This window comes from Parambassis ranga, chromosome 1 (genome assembly GCF_900634625.1).
Source record: "Parambassis ranga chromosome 1, fParRan2.1, whole genome shotgun sequence".
In the NCBI taxonomy this organism is placed as follows: domain Eukaryota; kingdom Metazoa; phylum Chordata; class Actinopteri; family Ambassidae; genus Parambassis; species Parambassis ranga.
In genome coordinates, this window is record NC_041022.1 from 22,300,854 (window position 1) to 22,317,988 (window position 17,135).

Consider the following 17,135-nt stretch of genomic DNA (forward strand, 5'->3'; position numbering starts at 1 on the left):
AATAACAATTCAGTCTGAGTCTCCTGCCAGGGTCAGCTATGAAATTATGACGTGACAGTCTGATCATATTGTTGAGAGCTGCAACATTACTTGACATGTAAAACGGGAGCTTGTTAATCTGTGAAATTCTCCTATTACACCTGATACCAGAATAATATTCACTTCGTACGATGATCAAATATCTCCTAGCCATCCTAGAAGGTTGTGATAAAAGTTGAGATGGACAAAACAAAATAATGATTCTATATGTCCATAGTTTTACTAACATCATAAGACCTGGCCCGAGGGTGGTGCTAGAGGGATAATCATGAGTTCAGAAAGTACTGTGGGTGTATATAACATGAGGAACAAAAATACATTCAATTGCTAACACAAAAGAGAGTATGCTCCAGCAATGGCTGCACATTGCTCCAAATTCTTATATTTCTCCTCTACAAGAGAGACTGTGACACATCCAGCGAGACTTACAGTAACCATAGCTGTGTGTGCCCAGAAGAGAGGAGAGAATCATGTTGCCTACACCTGAGTGTCAAGTTACAAGAACCTGACCATTCTGCTGTTAGGACATCTCTCAGCTGCAGGTAAGACCGCTGCAGTCGTCATTTAAAGTCAAAATTGCCTCTGATAACACTTTCATTCCTGTTTGTTTCTAATATATCTTCCTGCAGCTCTTGCAGTATTATAGTATGTCTTAGTTTCCATGGTGAAGTGTAACCACGATGCTCATTACACACCAAAGTGAGGGTGTACAACATTACACTGTACACTGTTATTGTGTACACTACTAAAGATTTTGAACTGAAATATTTGTCCTAGAGGCTAAATAAAGTCATTTTCTATACGATAACATGTACAATTCATCTGTGTACATCCTCAGGAAGCTCTTCAGCTGCTGGGCTCTCAGTCTGGACTCGACTTGGCTGTGGTTGTTGGGTCAGTGATGGCAGGATCTGGTGTTGCTCTGAGACTGCATGAGTTCAGAGAGTCACAGGACTCTAAAGAGCCTGATGAGACGTCAAAGTGAGTGCACTGAACCTGGAGAGAGAACGTTTTAGAAGTGTATAATGTAGTAATGTAGAAATACTCTGTTCCCTGTAAAAACCTCACCTGAATAAAAACTACCACTAAATCATACAAGTACATTAGAAGCAGAATAATATCAAGAATAAGAATAATATCAAGAAAAACACCAAAACAAGAAGTGTATTAATTTAATTCACTGTTTGCTAGAATCTTAACTTAAACACTTTTAACTATAACTAAATTATTATTTTTCTATATAGAGCATCTCGCCTGGGGAAGGATGTGCATGGATTATATCCAGGACAGCTGGCTCGAGTCCATACTTTTCATTCCAAGGACTGGAGGTAAATATATATATTGTGCCCATTATACTAGAAATATCCTTAGATATTTGGAGCAGCCAAATCTGTGATTTCCTTCTTCGGTGGCATGAAGCAGTGACAGTAATACATTTTTCAATACTGTTGTTCAACTCTAATAGTGATCATTCATTCTTCTCCAACTATATTCCAGCCACAACATTCCAGGTTTCAGCTCTCAGTCCCTCCACCAGTCTCTGCAGTCTCCAAACCATCCATGTGAAAACTACCAGCCAAGTTTTGACATCAGCACACTGAGAGCTCTGAGAGTCCTCCATCACAAGGCTGAGGGGTTTAAACAGCGCCCCCCTCAGACAGCCTACCAGGAGCACTTCGGACTGCAGTCTCATCTTTTCCCTCATTGACGCTCTGTGTTTACTCTTGGAAAAGGTATCAAAGGAAGGATTAAATCAAGTTTTAAATACACCATCATACTGATCACACAGATGATAAACAAGCATTTATAATAGCTGTTATATAAATTAACCATCAGGTCAGAAACATGTATGACAGTAAGTCTTTATTATTCTTGAGCTAATATTAGGGAAGAAATGTGATTCATGAAGTATAAATCCAACTGGTTCTGTGTACTGATTGATGAGTATAACCTGTGCAAAAAAAAGTGAATTTGGATGTGCAACATTAACATTAAACATGGAAGTTATCAGAGATGACCAAAAATGGACTCCTCTGTCTTCTTGCTTTTGGCTTTGCTTGTAATTAAAGAAGCACAGTAGCAATATATGAGCACAAGATTGGGCAGTCGTTAAAATGACTGATTCAGAATGTTGATCATTGTGCACAATACAAAATCAATTGGTTGAGGCCAAAGGCTGTCACTGCACATCATGAAGGACGGGTGTAAAACTGCTGCTAAGAAAAATCTTTGTTGGCACAGTGTGAACCACAGCAGGAAGAAAGGTTCATTTTCCTGGGGTTTTTTTCCCCTCACATGCTGCAGAACTGGTTTCATGATATTCAGGTAAATGCCGTACTGATCATTAACACTGATCATGTGGAAGAGAGAAAAGCGTACGAGCCAGTTCCTTGCATGTCTGAGACAAGTCAACCATAGAGCGGCTGGGACATCACAAACATCAGCTTCTTATTTACATACTGTAAATGGCTGAGTTTGTGTTTAGAGGAAGTGATTGATTTTTAGATTTGAATTGTGATGTTACAATTATACAGAAAAAGTCCAACCCATCCCACCCAGGTCACTCAGATTATAAATCCAAACAATATAATTATTTCAAAAAGGAAACGAGAAAGAAAAATGATCACCATCACCATCATCATAGTTAATGTAAAAATTAAAGTTGATAAAATACAGAAACTTTTTCTGTTACAGGGGAAACAGGCCTTGGTGTTTGTACTCACTCTTTCAGTTGAATGTAATCTAATCTAAGGAACAGGATGACAAAGGTTTACAACAGAGGTAACTGTTCACTTACCAATTAGGAGGTAAACCCTGGTAAAAGCACACAGCGAGAAACTTTGACAACAATGATGGAAACTAACATAGAAGCAGGAGGAACAGCGTGAGAGGTTTTGAAACCAGTGCACTGCATGGATAATATATGTTGTCCTATCAGACAATGTCAGCTTCCATTGTGCAGTCCCGGGGATTTGATGACACAATACGTTTCTGCAAACTATGTACATGTGTAAGCTGCTGAGTAACTGGGGTCACAGAGACTGTGAACACAGAGGTTAAGTGTTCATGGTGAGACGTGATGAACAGCTTGAGTTTTGCAGTGACACGTAACCAGTCTGACAGACTACCTGATCACAGGAGGGGAGGAGGTGGAGGCCGTGTGGTGACGGGACAGAAAAGATCCAGACACCTGTGCAGACAAGAAGAATCTGTTCTGTGACACTGTGGCTGTTGTAGAGGAACATCCACTCATTGAAGCAGCTGGCCTTTCTTGTACCACAGATGGTGCCCAGAATCATTCAATCACACTTTTTTTGATATTAAGACACATTTTATAAAGGAATTTCTTTTCTGTTTCTATGTTTTATGAAATAAATCAAGTGGCAGCCAGGAAAGAGAGTTTATGAGGAAGACACTTCCTCATAAAGATACAATAACTCTAGGAGGAATGTCGTCGAAGGAGGAAGTGCACTGCCAAAAACAAGTCATTCATTTAATTACAAGCTCATGTTAGCACACATCAGAACTTTGATTTGAACTCTGTTACCGTGGCTATTTTTACTGAACTTACACATGAACCACTTGCATTGTGAAATGTTAAGAAGAAATTAAGATTAACTTCAGGTTGCCAGCAGCTGTATTTATTTTCACAGTGAGAATAAATACAGTAAATACATACTTACATACACCAAGCAACACAAAAATGTACGTAGATACACAGTTATATGTTTCTAGTTCCTGTTTGTGAGCACAGCTCTGACAGCTCTGACAGCTCTGAGCACTGTGACATTTTTGAAAAGAGTAAAGCATCAACTACACAGTTGGGTCATTGAGGTAAATAACTTGTTAAGTACCTCTAAATATACACTTAAGCCCTTCTTTTTATCCCTTCGTGAAAAGGATTATATAAAAGCACACATGTCACAGTGTGGTCCCTCTAAAGAATGCATCTGTGCCTTCCTCTTCGGGAACAGGTTCTTCTGAACGCTGAGAACATTGAACACTGAGCCTTTCAGTGAGAAAAAACTTCCTGGAAACATGGTCAGTGTGCGTGTTGAGTTTCAAAGTTTAAAATTTAAGCAGAGCTTTAGTTGACTGTCTGGCTCAAAATGTAAAAACACTTCCTGCCTAATTTTATTTTTTATTTTTACCTAATTAAGCTCCTTGTTAAATATTTATTATAATAATCATTTTGATTTACCAGGTTGGGTATGATCTTACCTGGTGATCAGAACAGTATCCACATTGATTGAGTTCCACACCACCAACAACAAACTACACAAACTTTAACTAATTACAATAAATGTTGTGATCACACAGTGACACATTGATAACACTGGAATTTTTGTTCACACCTGACCACGTGCATTTTATACTTAATTATCAATGGCCACATCCCAGCTAAGGTGACTAAATATCCATCCATCTTCCAACCGTGGTGACTAAATATTATTTCAAGTAATTGTGTAATTGTGATTTATTGATCCTTGACTGATGAAATGTGATCTTTGTAGTTCTTTCTTTTGTAACTTCCTGCACTAATTGAAGCATTAGTTAAGAATTAATTAAATACAGACTCTCTTATGTTAAAGTATTTTAAAATACACCTACAATAACCTCCATCCAGACGTATGTTCTCTGCCTGCTGGTGTTTTCAGATCTTCTATGAAGTGGAAAATCTGGCTATAAATCTCAGCTGGTGTGCATAATAGTCACACATATGAACTCATATACAGTCTGTATGACACGTTCACATCATGATTAGTTGCTGTCATTTGAAACATGGGTCAATGAAGACTACAATGTGCTGGTGTTAGGTGTCGAGTGTTATTTTTAGATGTAATCCCTGTTTTAACAGATCTCCACCTTCTTGCATTCTTCTGTCAACTTGGACGATGTTTAATTTCCTTAAAGGAAACTATGCAGAAAACTATGACAGCAGTCAAACAGGTTTGTCTGTGGTCATGATATATAAACTCTCAGGAGCTTTCGCACACACTCACAGAGGAAACTTCTGGTGACTAAGACTTTCAGGTAGAAGAACTAAGGTAAGGTAGGTTATCATTTATTGTCATGTTTGGGAAGACAACTGTAACAAACTCTCTTATCATGTTGGTTATAATAAATAAAAAATAATTTAAAAAAAATAGAAGAGGCTGCCTTGTGTTTAGAAGTCTTCTCTTTAAGTTTAGTTTTCATTGTGAATGTATAAATTGTTTATTTGGTTTTGCTAATATACTATAAATTAAATCAACTTAAGAAGATATATTTAATAATAATAATATTATATAATAATAATAATAATAAATTATACTTTTCCTTAAAAAAAAAAAACAATTGCATAGATAGGTGCGAGGCCAAGGAAAAAAAATGAAAGAAAACACTTGTTTCTTGACTTTTACATTGCTGACCTGAAAAATACATCACAAAACACATAAAAATGAAACATTTCACAAAAATGTGAGCATCACAGGTTTCCTTCAACTCTGGGTTTCTCTGTCCCTCAGGTGCCGACATGAAGCTGGGGTTGCTGCTGGTGCTGGCTGTGGCAGTTGTGCTGCCCAGCCTTTCTGAGAGCCGCATCGTCTCCAAATGCGAGCTGAAAAAGAAGCTTGAGAAAGCCATCAAGCTGCCGAGCAACCTTGAGAAAATGAAGGATAAGATCATTTCAAGAGGTGAGGTCACAAATAGCTGCCCTCCGAACTCCTAGTAAAAATATGGGCATATTAGTAGAATACTGGCATCGACTTGTTTAAACTCTTAATATGATTAAGACGTGTTGGTTTTATAAGGCTAGAATAATAAAAGGGGGAATTCATCTTTAAATGCTATAAAAGGCTGTAACCATTTATTTCTGTGCAGTTGAACCCATGTCTCAGATGATGGTACTGAGTGCAGGTTTGACTTTAATGACCTGACTATGGTCATGAAAGAGAGTTTGTCTAATGTAATAGGTGGCAATAGTGCTTAGTTTCAATTGTATGTGTCATAGGAAACCAACAAAAGTGTACTGCAGATACAAACCTTGTGAGACACCAATTCTGAAGTCTTTAGAAATGAGTTTTCATCATTATGATAAATAGCCTGAGTACAAGTAGCTCCTATTTTCAAAGAGTCTGTGTAAACAGTATAATGTAATAGTTTTATTTTCTTTCCTTATGATAGAACTATTAGACACTGAATAGATGGAATCACGCAAATTATATATATTCAGTAACAGCACAGGTGCCCAGGTTCCTATCAATCAGGGGTGTGGCGTGTAGAACCCAGCAACAATCACAACAACTCAAAGGACATGCTGCATGTTAAAAGAAGTGAGCCATGCTGATTACCATCTTCTTCTCTTCCTTTCCTCGTTTGCTCTCTGCTTGCATGTCTGGATTGTTGCAGTTGTCTGTGAAGTGAGCAGGACATCCAACCTGAACAGCAATTTGATCAAGGTGATTGGCACACGCATGACCACCTCTGCTCCGAACACCACCACCACCACCACCGCTACTACTACTACTACTACTACTACTACCTCTCCTACTACTACTCCTACTATTCCTACCGACACCACCACCACCTCTGCTCCTACTCCTACCACCACCACCACCACCACTACTCCTACTGACACCACCACAGACAGCAGGCGAAAGCGGGAGGCTGACTTAGACAGCATGGATGTTGAAAATATCGATATGAAGACAGAGGAACTGCTGAACAGGGAGGAAAACAGGTTTGATGAGGAGGAGGTAGAGGAAGACGACAACCACCTCAGTGATGAGAGCAAAGAAGTCGATGATGGGAAACGTAAAAAACGACCCCCCCACAAACAGCGTGTCCTTTGGTCCCTTGGTTATTACGGACTCTTCCAGCTGTCTGACAGCCACTTCTGTGACTCAGGCTATCGCTGGTCCAGAAATGTCTGCCGATCTTCCTGCACAGGTGAGTCTATACATCAAAGACAAGACTAAAGAAACAGTAATGAATTATTTATTCAGATACACTTGAGATAACATCTTTTTCTTTCCCGTGAAGCGTTTACTGATGATGACATCACAGATGACATCGAGTGCTTTGTAAAGTCCAACCTGTGGTGGTGAGTTCCTGTACAGCCAACACACATTACTGGGAGGTTGGACCTGTCATAGTATATTTCATGTCAACTACTTTAGTAACGTTTTGTTGTTGTTGTTTTTCCATCAAACAGGTATTACGTGCGGAGTGCCACTTACAACTGCCAGTTTGAAAATATCCTCAACAATTGTTGAGGAGCTGCTGTGAAGGCACATTTTCTACCTGCAGTAACACACGCACCACCTTTGTGTGATCAACCTCCAACATGAGCTAGCAAATATCATCACACTGCAGGCTAGACCTCCACGCCCTCCACAAATCAAAGATGAATGGCACTGTATTTGTCATTTGGGTATCTTTATTCTTAATCATTTACACATTTTCATATTAAAAAAACTAGATCTATGCATTGTATGCCGAGTATGATCTGGCATGTATATGCCTTTACCTTTAATCAGTCTTCTCTCTCAGATTTCTTAGTGGTGCAAATGTGATCATGAAAAATGAGCATTTTTGTACCCTTTGCTTTCTGTGATCTTTCAATAAATATGTTTTGCTCCGCAAAGTGTGTGTTTGTGCTTTTATAAAAATAACCAGCATTTACGAACCAGGCTATATATTCTGCTACAGCAATGACCATCTATAACCATGCTTGCACCTCCACTTGATAAACAACACTCGAAAGTATAACTAATCAAAGAGACTAAAACACTGTGCAACTGCAACTGGTACCTGGGAAAGAAGACTCACGTGAGGAAAGTGAAGCCATTGTTGTGTCCTGAGGGACAACTGTCTGACACAAGAACAACCAAGATCCTCTCAGGGAATTTATATTGTCTCACCATCTGATAGTGCTACTTTGAATAGGTCAACACAGTTTGACAAACCATGGTCTTGTCAAAATGCTACCTCACTGCAATCAGCTGAATGTCAGACTGCAGATCAAGCAAAGACGTGTGTTATTGTGTAGAGAGCGGGCTCCTCTCCCCCATGCACTGCTCCCTCAGCCTCACAACATAAGGCACCATGGAAGACCGGAGCCCTGGGCCCTACAGCAAGCAGAGATGGTGTAGCTCATCCTGCACATCATCACCACCTACTGATGCAAAGTGGGATTACATGACGGTGTGAATTGTTGCTAGATGGCTATCATGCTAACATCTCTGTAACACAATACACAGAGGTCTGAGGCACAAAGCACAGCTGCTCACATCCTGCGAATAAGGTTCATTTTTAAATGTTTTGAATTGTATCTACTGCATATTCTACCCTTAATACTCTGTAATACACAGTTCATCAAGAAAATGTCCTGTTCATTCAGTGTATTAGTGCCCACACATATACACATAAATCTGCAGAGTAGTTACTTAACATTTTATTGCTGACATACTGACTTCCAACTGTATGAATTCCTTCACCACCTTTATCTTTCTGTCTTTACAATAAATGCATTTTATAGACACTTTCTTTCAGTGGGGTGGAGGATTGCATGATTGGTAACTAAAAACAACGTTGGTATCTAATTCCCAATAAGTTTTTTCCACGAAAATGTATTCACTGGATTTAAAATGTGCTCTTTCTGCATTGTTCTAAGGTAAATATGATAGCTGTACTCAGAAAATAGGTGGCCTTATATTAAGGACAATTTGTATTCACTGCTGTCATGATGTCTGCACAGACACCTGATCCTCATAATGTTTTATAATGACGTGGGGGGATAAACTGTTTCACCTTATCTGGTTCTTTGTCTCATGTGCTATGGTCTTTTCAACAGGAAGAAGGTGTGACCTGTAAACAAGAAAGGATGCTCCCAGGTAGATGGATCATTTTTCTCCCCCGACCTCTTTTCAGCTCAGAAACCCAAAGCTGAGCATGAGATTTGGCCTGAACATGCTGCACTTTGAGAGCCCAGGGAGTGGCCTTTATATGGGGGGAACAAAAGATGTAAGTTCTCTCAGATTCACTGCCGTAGGCTCCAGAGGTAGTATTTATTTCAAGACACGTACGTTTTCAGAGTCAGATGTGATAGTTGGAGTCGAGATGAAGGTCCTTGCTGTGTGTCTTCTGGCAGTGCTGGGCTGTGGCCTGGCTGGAGCTAAGGTTTTGACAAAATGCAGTGTGAAAACACTGGTGCAGAACGCAATGGCTCAGCTGCCCGTGAAGGTCCAGCAGTCAGGACTGAATGATCCGAACTTGGTGGCCAAGAGTAAGTATGGATTTTAAGAATTGTAACCAAGTTTGAAAGCTGCTGGGACTGAGGTATTGTTATCTGATGTAAGCACGAATTATTTCATTATTTCTTATTGGAGCAATAATTAAGTGTATATGTTTTAAGATCACTGCCCTTATTGTCTGTTCTATTCTCATCACTTACTGAAGTGAGGCAATGGTGCTCGGAGCCACCAGCATCACACAGTCCGTGTCCTCTGCTTATTTAGATTTAGATTTTAGACAGCGACCTTTTTGGTTGGTAATGATGTCTTTGACCTGTTTCATATTTAAGTCTCCTTATAGTCACATTTTAATAAAAAAATATAGAGAAATTACAGAAGAGTTTAGTTATATAGACAAAAATGTAAAAACTAAAGTATATACTTTAAACAAAAATTGCAAAAATACAGCAATTTTCAGGCTTCAAAAATACGATATGTATTTTGTTCTGTAATGCATTTCTGTGTGTGTGTTTCTTTGTGTCCATCAGTTGTCTGCTACGCAGAACTGGTGTCAGATTTTAACACCAGTTCCGTGACGGAGCTGGGCCATGGGAAAGGAGACAGTCACAGCAGGGGGAAGAGGAGTAGTTCCCATGGAGGCGGGTCCAACTCGTCTGAGGTAAAAGACAACACCAATGACCGCCCCCGTCTTCAAGACAGCAGTGAGGAGGGCGATGATGCCTGGACCCTCTATGGTCTTTTTGGGCTCAGTAGTCACCTGGTCTGTAATGACACCATCACTCCATCACCCAACATCTGCAATATGGCTTGTGATGGTGAGTTTTAGTTTCACTTATATTCAAATCCCACATTTATATATTGTCATTATCAGAAACCATCATTAGGTTTAACTGTACAGACGTTAACTGTAAGCTTGCAACCTACCTTGCTGTCTTTGCAGACTTGATCAATGACGATGAGAGTGATGATGTCAGGTGTGTGATGACACTCTTGACCGAACTTGTGTAAGTTTTTGTTTATTTCATTTTCAAGTTCTTCAGATGAAACCACAATTCAACACACGTCCCCACCTTAACCTGCAGGCTGTCATATAATGTGTGCATCAGTGAAAGTTGCACACTTCTAACTTTAGAGACTTAAGATTATTGTGCATAACAAAAACATAGAACCTTGACATAAATTTGGAGATGATATAAAACAACTCTACACAATATGATGAGTGAAATGTTTTTCTGTTTGTATTGTGAAATCTCCACAGTGAAAATGGCTTTGCAGTGCCGCACTGGAAAGACTTCAAGAGAGCGTGAGTTACACCTTAATCTGTTCTTGAAATCTGTAAATCAACACTATGCAACTATTGTACTTGAAGATCACAGTTTCACCACTGCAGGACAAAGCAGGCTCAAAATGTGGATACGTCCAAAAAGTGAACTTTCTATGGTGAAATATTGATTGTACAAAGAGGTATTTGACTATAACCAAAACAATGGTTAAAGTCAGTGATCAACAGCATTTGTCATGTCGCCTCTAAGGATTTTTAGAGCAGTTTAAATACTATACAATGAAATGTGCAATATGAGCTGACCTCAAAGGTCTAACAAGGAACAGAAGGTTGCATAGTGTTGCTTTAAAATCATAAGTTCTGATAAATGTCATTGGTGTGATGATGCTTCCTTCTGTTTTTGTGCAGGATCAGACTCATCCTGCAGGGCCAGTGCAGAGATTTGAAAGCCTCTCGGTACTTCTCTGAATGCAAATAAAATATTTCATTCTGTGTCCACAAATATGACTGGAATGATTAAATATCTGTCACATAAGTTGCCAGAGATTTATGACAGCAATAAAAATGAAGCATGGCACACCTGTTGTTGCATAATTGTGTGAGTAATCCAGTATACTACAACACTACTATATTACAGCTGGGTTGATCAAAGTGTATATGCTCTGGTCTGGGTGACAGTAAAGTTGTTTCGTTATGCAGAACGGTGTCACCTGGGGGCCCAGTACATTTATACCATATATATAATGACATAGGGCTGAATCATTTCATCACCACAGAAAAAAATAGATACAAAACAATTTTAAAAAATGATATGACATTATAATGAGAAAAATAAAGCCTTGATGCACAAAGCTAAATCTGGGAGAAGAAAACTTAAAATACCCTCCCTTTCTAATGTCTTTTTGACATATAAACCTGTTAAAAAAGGTTCTCCTCTGTTGAGATAATAATTTCATAAAATTTGAAGTATATTTATTTATTTTAACTTCTTCTGCAGTTTAATGTGTACTTTACAAGTATTGGTAATGTTGGAGTTCTAACCTGCCACCACTAGAGGGCATGTTTCCTTACAGTTTCAGGTGCTACATTTATGTCTGCAGTACATACGGTTCATTTGATGTCTCCCAGGATGCTGGTGAGCATCAGGACTATAAAGGCAGAGAAAACAATACTAGTTCTTTCTCCAACCACAAAGGGTTCATCATTGCCTAAAGATGCCTTTAAATGAGTTAAACTGATACCAAAATGATGTGAATTATTTATTGTTATTTGGACAATAAAGGGCAGAAGACAACACAGAGAAGTGTCTATTTACACAGCAGATTCAGAGCACTGTTGCCATTCTTCTTGAGGTCTTTCAAGTCCAGGATGTGCTTTTACTACCAGATATTTCCTCTTATTCCAATCTGCTCGCTTCTGGGCAGGTAGTCAGAATGTTGCTGCTGATCAACAGTGACAGTGTGAACGTCTACAGTACCCTAAATGTGTTCTAAAACCAAAACTAGGAACTAAAAAGTGGCTAAACAAGCTGCCAAGTGTAATGATGAGCTGAGTACAATTTAGGCATAAGGCTGTTAAAAAACTGGAGTCTTTTTATGTGGTGGAAGGAAAGCCACATCACAAGAAGTAGCCACTGGACTTGAGCTCTGGACACAGCTTGGCCTCCAGATCTTCTATTTTTATTGACTCCACATCTTTGGAGCTTGACAGGCTGGCAGCACGTGTGATCTTAGTGAGTGTTTCCTCGTATGGTGGAGGCAAGTAGACCATGACGAAGACACCATCTGATCCATCAGAGCTGGTGCTGGTGTGACGCTCTGCATTCCTGGTCAGGGAGGAGAGGAATTCAGCACTGCTCTCTGCATCCTGGAGGTCCAGAGAGATGATGTTGGCCAAGGTCAGCTTGCTGCGGGAACACCGACGGTAGATCAGACCCACCAGGACAGCCAGCAGGAGGACAGACGTAACAGGAAGGACAATGTAGACCATCAGCTCTGACTTCCTGTCCTCCCCAAATTCCAACTCACTCTATGGATAAATGAAAAAGAGAAAGATAGAGTTGAGAAAGGACAACTTGTTGTATCTCTCCCTTTCAGTGTCACGTTGTTTGCAGCAGTTTTGCATTTTGTTTGTTTTTGGTCATTTCTTTGTGTCTCTCATTCTTGTTGTTCCGGTAGATTTCTGGACCTCTGTGTCAGTGTTTTTATTTGGTTATGGATGTGGTTAATTGTGTCTCCCTTTTATTATTAAAAACTGACTCTGTGATCTGTGAATGAGCTGCACAAGCTGCCAGCCTGCAGAGCGGCTCACAAAGCTTTAACAAACTCTGAGTCTGGGTGTTCCAGAGACGATCCTAGACGATCCTGCACCCCTCCAGCTGTGAGAGAACAACATGTGGCAGTGCTGCTTACATCCGCTCACAGTGTCCCAAATTCCCCTCACCGCCTCACTTTTTCTAGCAATTAGTTAATGCTGCCTGGATGACCCGGCACCCTGCGGACTCTGGTCCTAATTCTCAATCCATCTGAGTGTCACCCAACTGCTCTCAGTACAGAGTGCTGTCCTGAAAGTGCCTGACTTCATGTCACGCTTAAAGGATCTCAAAGAATAGAATAAAAAATGGTGTTTTGTAAATGGTGAGCTTGCTGCCATTTATGTGGAGCAGCGAGAGCGTCAGGACGAATTATTGCATCTACTGCAATCTTTAACTTTTATTTGATCATTCAGATGTTTTGAATTCTTTCCAAGTACACAGAGTCATGGCAGAAATATCAAAACAACATAGGATACTGCACAGATTCTGCACCCTGCACTGGGGTCTGACACAGACACATAGTTTGGCTGCTCCAAGCATATTGGAGAATTTAGGCTGTCTCAGTGTCTTCTGTCTCTTCACATAATCCCAGTCTGAGTCCATAAGGTTGATCAGGGCTCTGTGGCAGTCAGCACCATCTGTTGCAGGACTTTTTGCTCATCTCGTGCCTGAAAATAGTTCTTAATGACTCTAGCTGGATGTTCTCGATTGTACTGCTGAAGCCACCACTTCTTGTAGCCACCATATGTCTACCATTCAAAATATTATTCAAGGTAGTTTTGTCAAATTTAATCCTCTGTAGCACTTCCACAGTCCAACAACTTGGCAGATAACTTGGCAGCTCCCAGTATTCAAAGTCAAGACCTGCTTAATGGAGCAACTGAGCAGCTTTTTTGTAGAGTTGTTGAGTTTTTTAAACAAATCACATGTAATCACACTATGTGGCCAACATTCAGATCAGTTCAACCTAATGTCAACAAATGTCCTCCAAGTGCATCACATGGCAGGTGACGATCTATTTAAAAAACAAGCATCTAAAGATTGATTTCTAGCTTTGACGAGCAGAAACACATGTAAACATATCCACACAGCTGAACCTGACTGCACACACCTGCTGCTCCTGTGGTGAGGGCGAGCCTGTCACCCAGTCATACGACCCTCGTCCAGCCGGTCCGAACCTCATCCAGCTGCTCTCCAGTAGTGTCCGCATGATGCTCGGGTTATTGTTGGATAGATGATTGGAGAAGTATGTGTTTTGAAGTAAAAGCAGTGAATGGTGATCAACTAAAGCATCCAGCTGTTGATCCAGAGGTTTCAGAAGTAAACAGAGCAGGGATCGCTGAGGGGACGGCGGGTGGTCACAGAGTAAGGAGGAGGGGAGGGAGGGTGGAGGAGTTGAGGGTGAGATGTTTGAGGTGGGGTGGGGCAGATGGGAGGGGCCACAGGCTAAGCATTTACTCACATGTCCACACATGCAGCAGAGGAACAGGATTCAGGCCAGCGATGGGATTCCCAAGCATGCAGCTGCCCTATATCATAGAGTGTGTGTATGTGTATGCAGGTCGTGTGCCAGTGAAGCTTGGCGACAGAAAAAGGCGGGGCTTCTCTTTACATCCAACCTCAAGCACGTGGAACATGCTTGAGGAGGAAACAAATGATTGTGGAATCAAATGCTTTGTGTTGTGTGTTTTTACCCATATTACGTGAGCCCTGGCCTTGGTGAGGTGCTTCCAAGGCAGAGAACTGAAAGGGGTTGGAGGAGGGGGTTGTTATTGTCAGCTGCTGGCATGCACCCTCCTTACATTAATCCTCATTTAAAAATTGCACGATGAGAAAATACCTGCAGATGTTTTGATTAAACACTGATTAATTGTCTATAGGGTGGATTAGGCAGGAGATTTATTTGCACGTTTTACTGTATGGGGATGGAAAGCCTTTGGTGGTAAAACGTTCAGGTCATGAGGGAAACATGTTTTTTTGTCCTGGTGATTACTCTGTCTGCTGTTTTGTCTCTGTATATGATTGTATATATAACACTGTGTTGATTTATCAGCTTTATTTTTCAGCTGCATTTCAGTGGATGTGGTTTGTGCAGTTGTCATGGAAATAAATTCAGGTGTCAAAAAGACAAAGTTTCAATACCTAAAAAGTGGATCTTGAGTTAAGATATTTGTTGTTGCTTTTGAACACCTGCTTGTAATGCAGATGTTTATCCATCCTCCATCCTTCTAAGCTGTGTGCAGGCTCTGCACTTGATTTGACCAGTATCACCAGTATCAATAAATATATTCCTGTCTTCATCAGGCGTCACATGAAAGTTAAAAAGTCGCATGACTCCTTCGACACACTTTTCAGCAGAATCTTTATTCAGTGTACCTTTAATCCTCAGCAGGCCTTCAATCAGGGGATTTAAAGAAGCCCTGGCTGCTGATGGAGCAGGGTTGTCCAATAACCAGAAGGTTGGTGGTTCGATCCCAACTCCTCCCTAGTCACTGTTGTGTGTCCTTGGGCAAGACACTTTACCTGCATAGCTCACTGGTGTATGGCGCTCTTTGCTGGGCTGCCTTAAGCAATTTCCCCATTGTGGGACTAATAAAGGTTTCTTAATTAAATATGTTACATATTTTTTTTTGTTTTGAGTTACGCATCATTAAAATAACACCGCACTGTGGGTGGTAAGCCTGTGAGGGATCATGCACTGACTGAGATTTTATTTATTTATTTATTTATTCATTCATTCAAGGTTAATCTGAGCTCTCCTGCTTTTACAGATGGAATATCTGATGTTTTTTTAAGAGTTTTCTGTGTTTCTATCATAATAAATGAAATCTTGAATGAAGCAGTTTTGTTTATTAACATGGGACCAGCATTGATTCAGAAAGTATCAGCGTACTTGATGAAAAGTGATTTATTAGCTCCTAAACATTTAGCCTGGGTTCTCTTCTCTCTTCAGTAGTTCTGCTGTGGAATTCCAGATGTGGTTCATGACAATGCTGATCAAAGACTCACTAACATGTCTACGGTCCAGCTGTTAGGTTCAACATCTGTCTGGAATCGACCCAGTGGGATGCTCAGTGCTCTTAGTGTGGGGGTGGGGGGGATTTGTTGCTGTAGGATTACTGGCACAGGCGTGCAGAAAGCAGCTGTAACTACTGCTCACGTGGCGAGCTGAGTGGACAGAAAGATGGAGGTCTGAGTATACAGAAGTGGAGAGGAAGATCATGGCTGTCCTGTCATGAAACCGCTGCTGTGTTTGGGTAATCCCACTGCACTGGCTGACACTACATTTATTTATTCTGTCTGTTGCCAGCTGTTATCTCACATTGTGCAGGGGTGAAAGAGGTATTCACGTAACAGCACAACGATGTAAAACTACATAATGCATCCATGTGTAAGCAGGATTTTACTGCCACAGCTGGTTGTGAAGTGATTCCCAAGCAGAATAAAGATGTGAAGTAATGAACGAAGGACTTCACAGACTCTTTCGTGATGGCAGCAGACTGATGAAGCGGTGTGAGGCAGGTGTTGTAGTGGTCCCGAAGGAAGGGGGGAGGGATGCTGATGATCTTCTCAGCTGCTCTCACTATGCGGTGAGACATCTTCCTGCAAGTGGCACTGCAGGCTCCATACGACACAGTGATGCACCTGGACCTGGACCTGCTCTCCTCTTCAGAAGGTGCACATGACGGAGAGAGGGTCTCTGGCTCTTCTGAGCTTGCAGAGGAGAGATGCTGCTGTACTCTTGGTCAGTGATGCAGTGTAGTTTGACCAGGAGACGTCCTCAGTGACATGCACACCCAGGAACTTGGTGCTTCAGTGTGATGGTGCTGGATGTGTTTCTGAGAGGAAATCCATCAGCCTGCTGCACAGCAAGGTGTTTAGCCCAAGTCAGTCCAGTTTGTCGATGAGCTGCTGTGGAATGGTGTTGAATGCTGAATGGGAGTATATAAACTGCATTCAAACCTATGAGTCTGTGAGGGCTGTGTGGAGTGCCAGAGAAACTTGATCATTGATACATACTTGCAGATATGTTTGCTGTCACACTGACCAGAAAAGGATCATTAACAAATAAACTGCATTTAGCCTGTTTCACTCCTTTTACATGTGATTTGCTAAATAAATGATGTGGGTTCCCATACATTCAAATTTGTTGGACTGTACTGTCTGCATGTGCCCTGTAGGTGGCGACAAACATCAGTGTGACTCCTGGCACGCTTGCTCTGCCTGTCAGCGCCTATAAGTAGGCTATCCTGTGTTTTAAATA

General features: G+C 40.8%; 2 protein-coding genes and 1 long non-coding RNA gene across 5 annotated transcripts; 2 read left to right on the plus strand and 1 right to left on the minus strand.

Annotated features, from left to right (window-relative positions):
* Window positions 1-5,040: 5,040 nt before the first annotated feature.
* LOC114439708 (bypass of stop codon protein 1-like) lies at window positions 5,041-7,529 on the plus strand. 3 transcript variants are annotated; one of them, XM_028411845.1, is made up of 5 exons: window positions 5,041-5,092; window positions 5,547-5,714; window positions 6,430-6,969; window positions 7,063-7,123; window positions 7,235-7,529. In XM_028411845.1, the coding sequence occupies exons 2-5, from the start codon at window positions 5,555-5,557 to the stop codon at window positions 7,293-7,295; spliced, it is 822 nt and encodes a 273-aa protein (XP_028267646.1). In that variant the 5' UTR covers window positions 5,041-5,092; window positions 5,547-5,554; the 3' UTR covers window positions 7,296-7,529. The 3 variants fall into 3 exon arrangements, with proteins under 3 accessions (XP_028267646.1, XP_028267661.1, XP_028267653.1); XM_028411860.1 differs by having other exon boundaries at window positions 5,045-5,087; XM_028411852.1 differs by having other exon boundaries at window positions 5,059-5,092; window positions 5,544-5,714.
* A 2,452-nt stretch (window positions 7,530-9,981) lies between these two features.
* On the plus strand, window positions 9,982-11,125 carry LOC114440608 (uncharacterized). Its single transcript, XR_003671159.1, has 4 exons — window positions 9,982-10,090; window positions 10,216-10,279; window positions 10,534-10,578; window positions 10,966-11,125. It is a non-coding gene; the product is annotated as an uncharacterized LOC114440608 (long non-coding RNA).
* A 1,049-nt stretch (window positions 11,126-12,174) lies between these two features.
* smim28 (small integral membrane protein 28) lies at window positions 12,175-14,081 on the minus strand. Its single transcript, XM_028397998.1, has 2 exons — window positions 13,983-14,081; window positions 12,175-12,585 (listed from the first exon to the last, which is right to left on the minus strand). The coding sequence occupies exons 1-2, from the start codon at window positions 14,079-14,081 to the stop codon at window positions 12,175-12,177; spliced, it is 510 nt and encodes a 169-aa protein (XP_028253799.1).
* Window positions 14,082-17,135: the final 3,054 nt, after the last annotated feature.

Excerpts from the sequence above, each read along its gene's own strand:
- LOC114439708 (XM_028411845.1), top strand. The coding sequence starts at position 5,555 with ATGAAGCTGGGGTTGCTGCTGGTGCTGGCTGTGGCAGTTGTGCTGCCC. Across the intron at positions 6,970-7,062 it reads CTGCCGATCTTCCTGCACAG|CGTTTACTGATGATGACATC; the intron begins GTGAGTCTATAC and ends TTTCCCGTGAAG. Across the intron at positions 7,124-7,234 it reads GTAAAGTCCAACCTGTGGTG|GTATTACGTGCGGAGTGCCA; the intron begins GTGAGTTCCTGT and ends TCCATCAAACAG.
- smim28 (XM_028397998.1), bottom strand. The coding sequence starts at position 14,081 with ATGCGGACACTACTGGAGAGCAGCTGGATGAGGTTCGGACCGGCTGGA. Across the intron at positions 12,586-13,982 it reads CCTCACCACAGGAGCAGCAG|AGTGAGTTGGAATTTGGGGA; the intron begins GTGTGTGCAGTC and ends ATTTATCCATAG.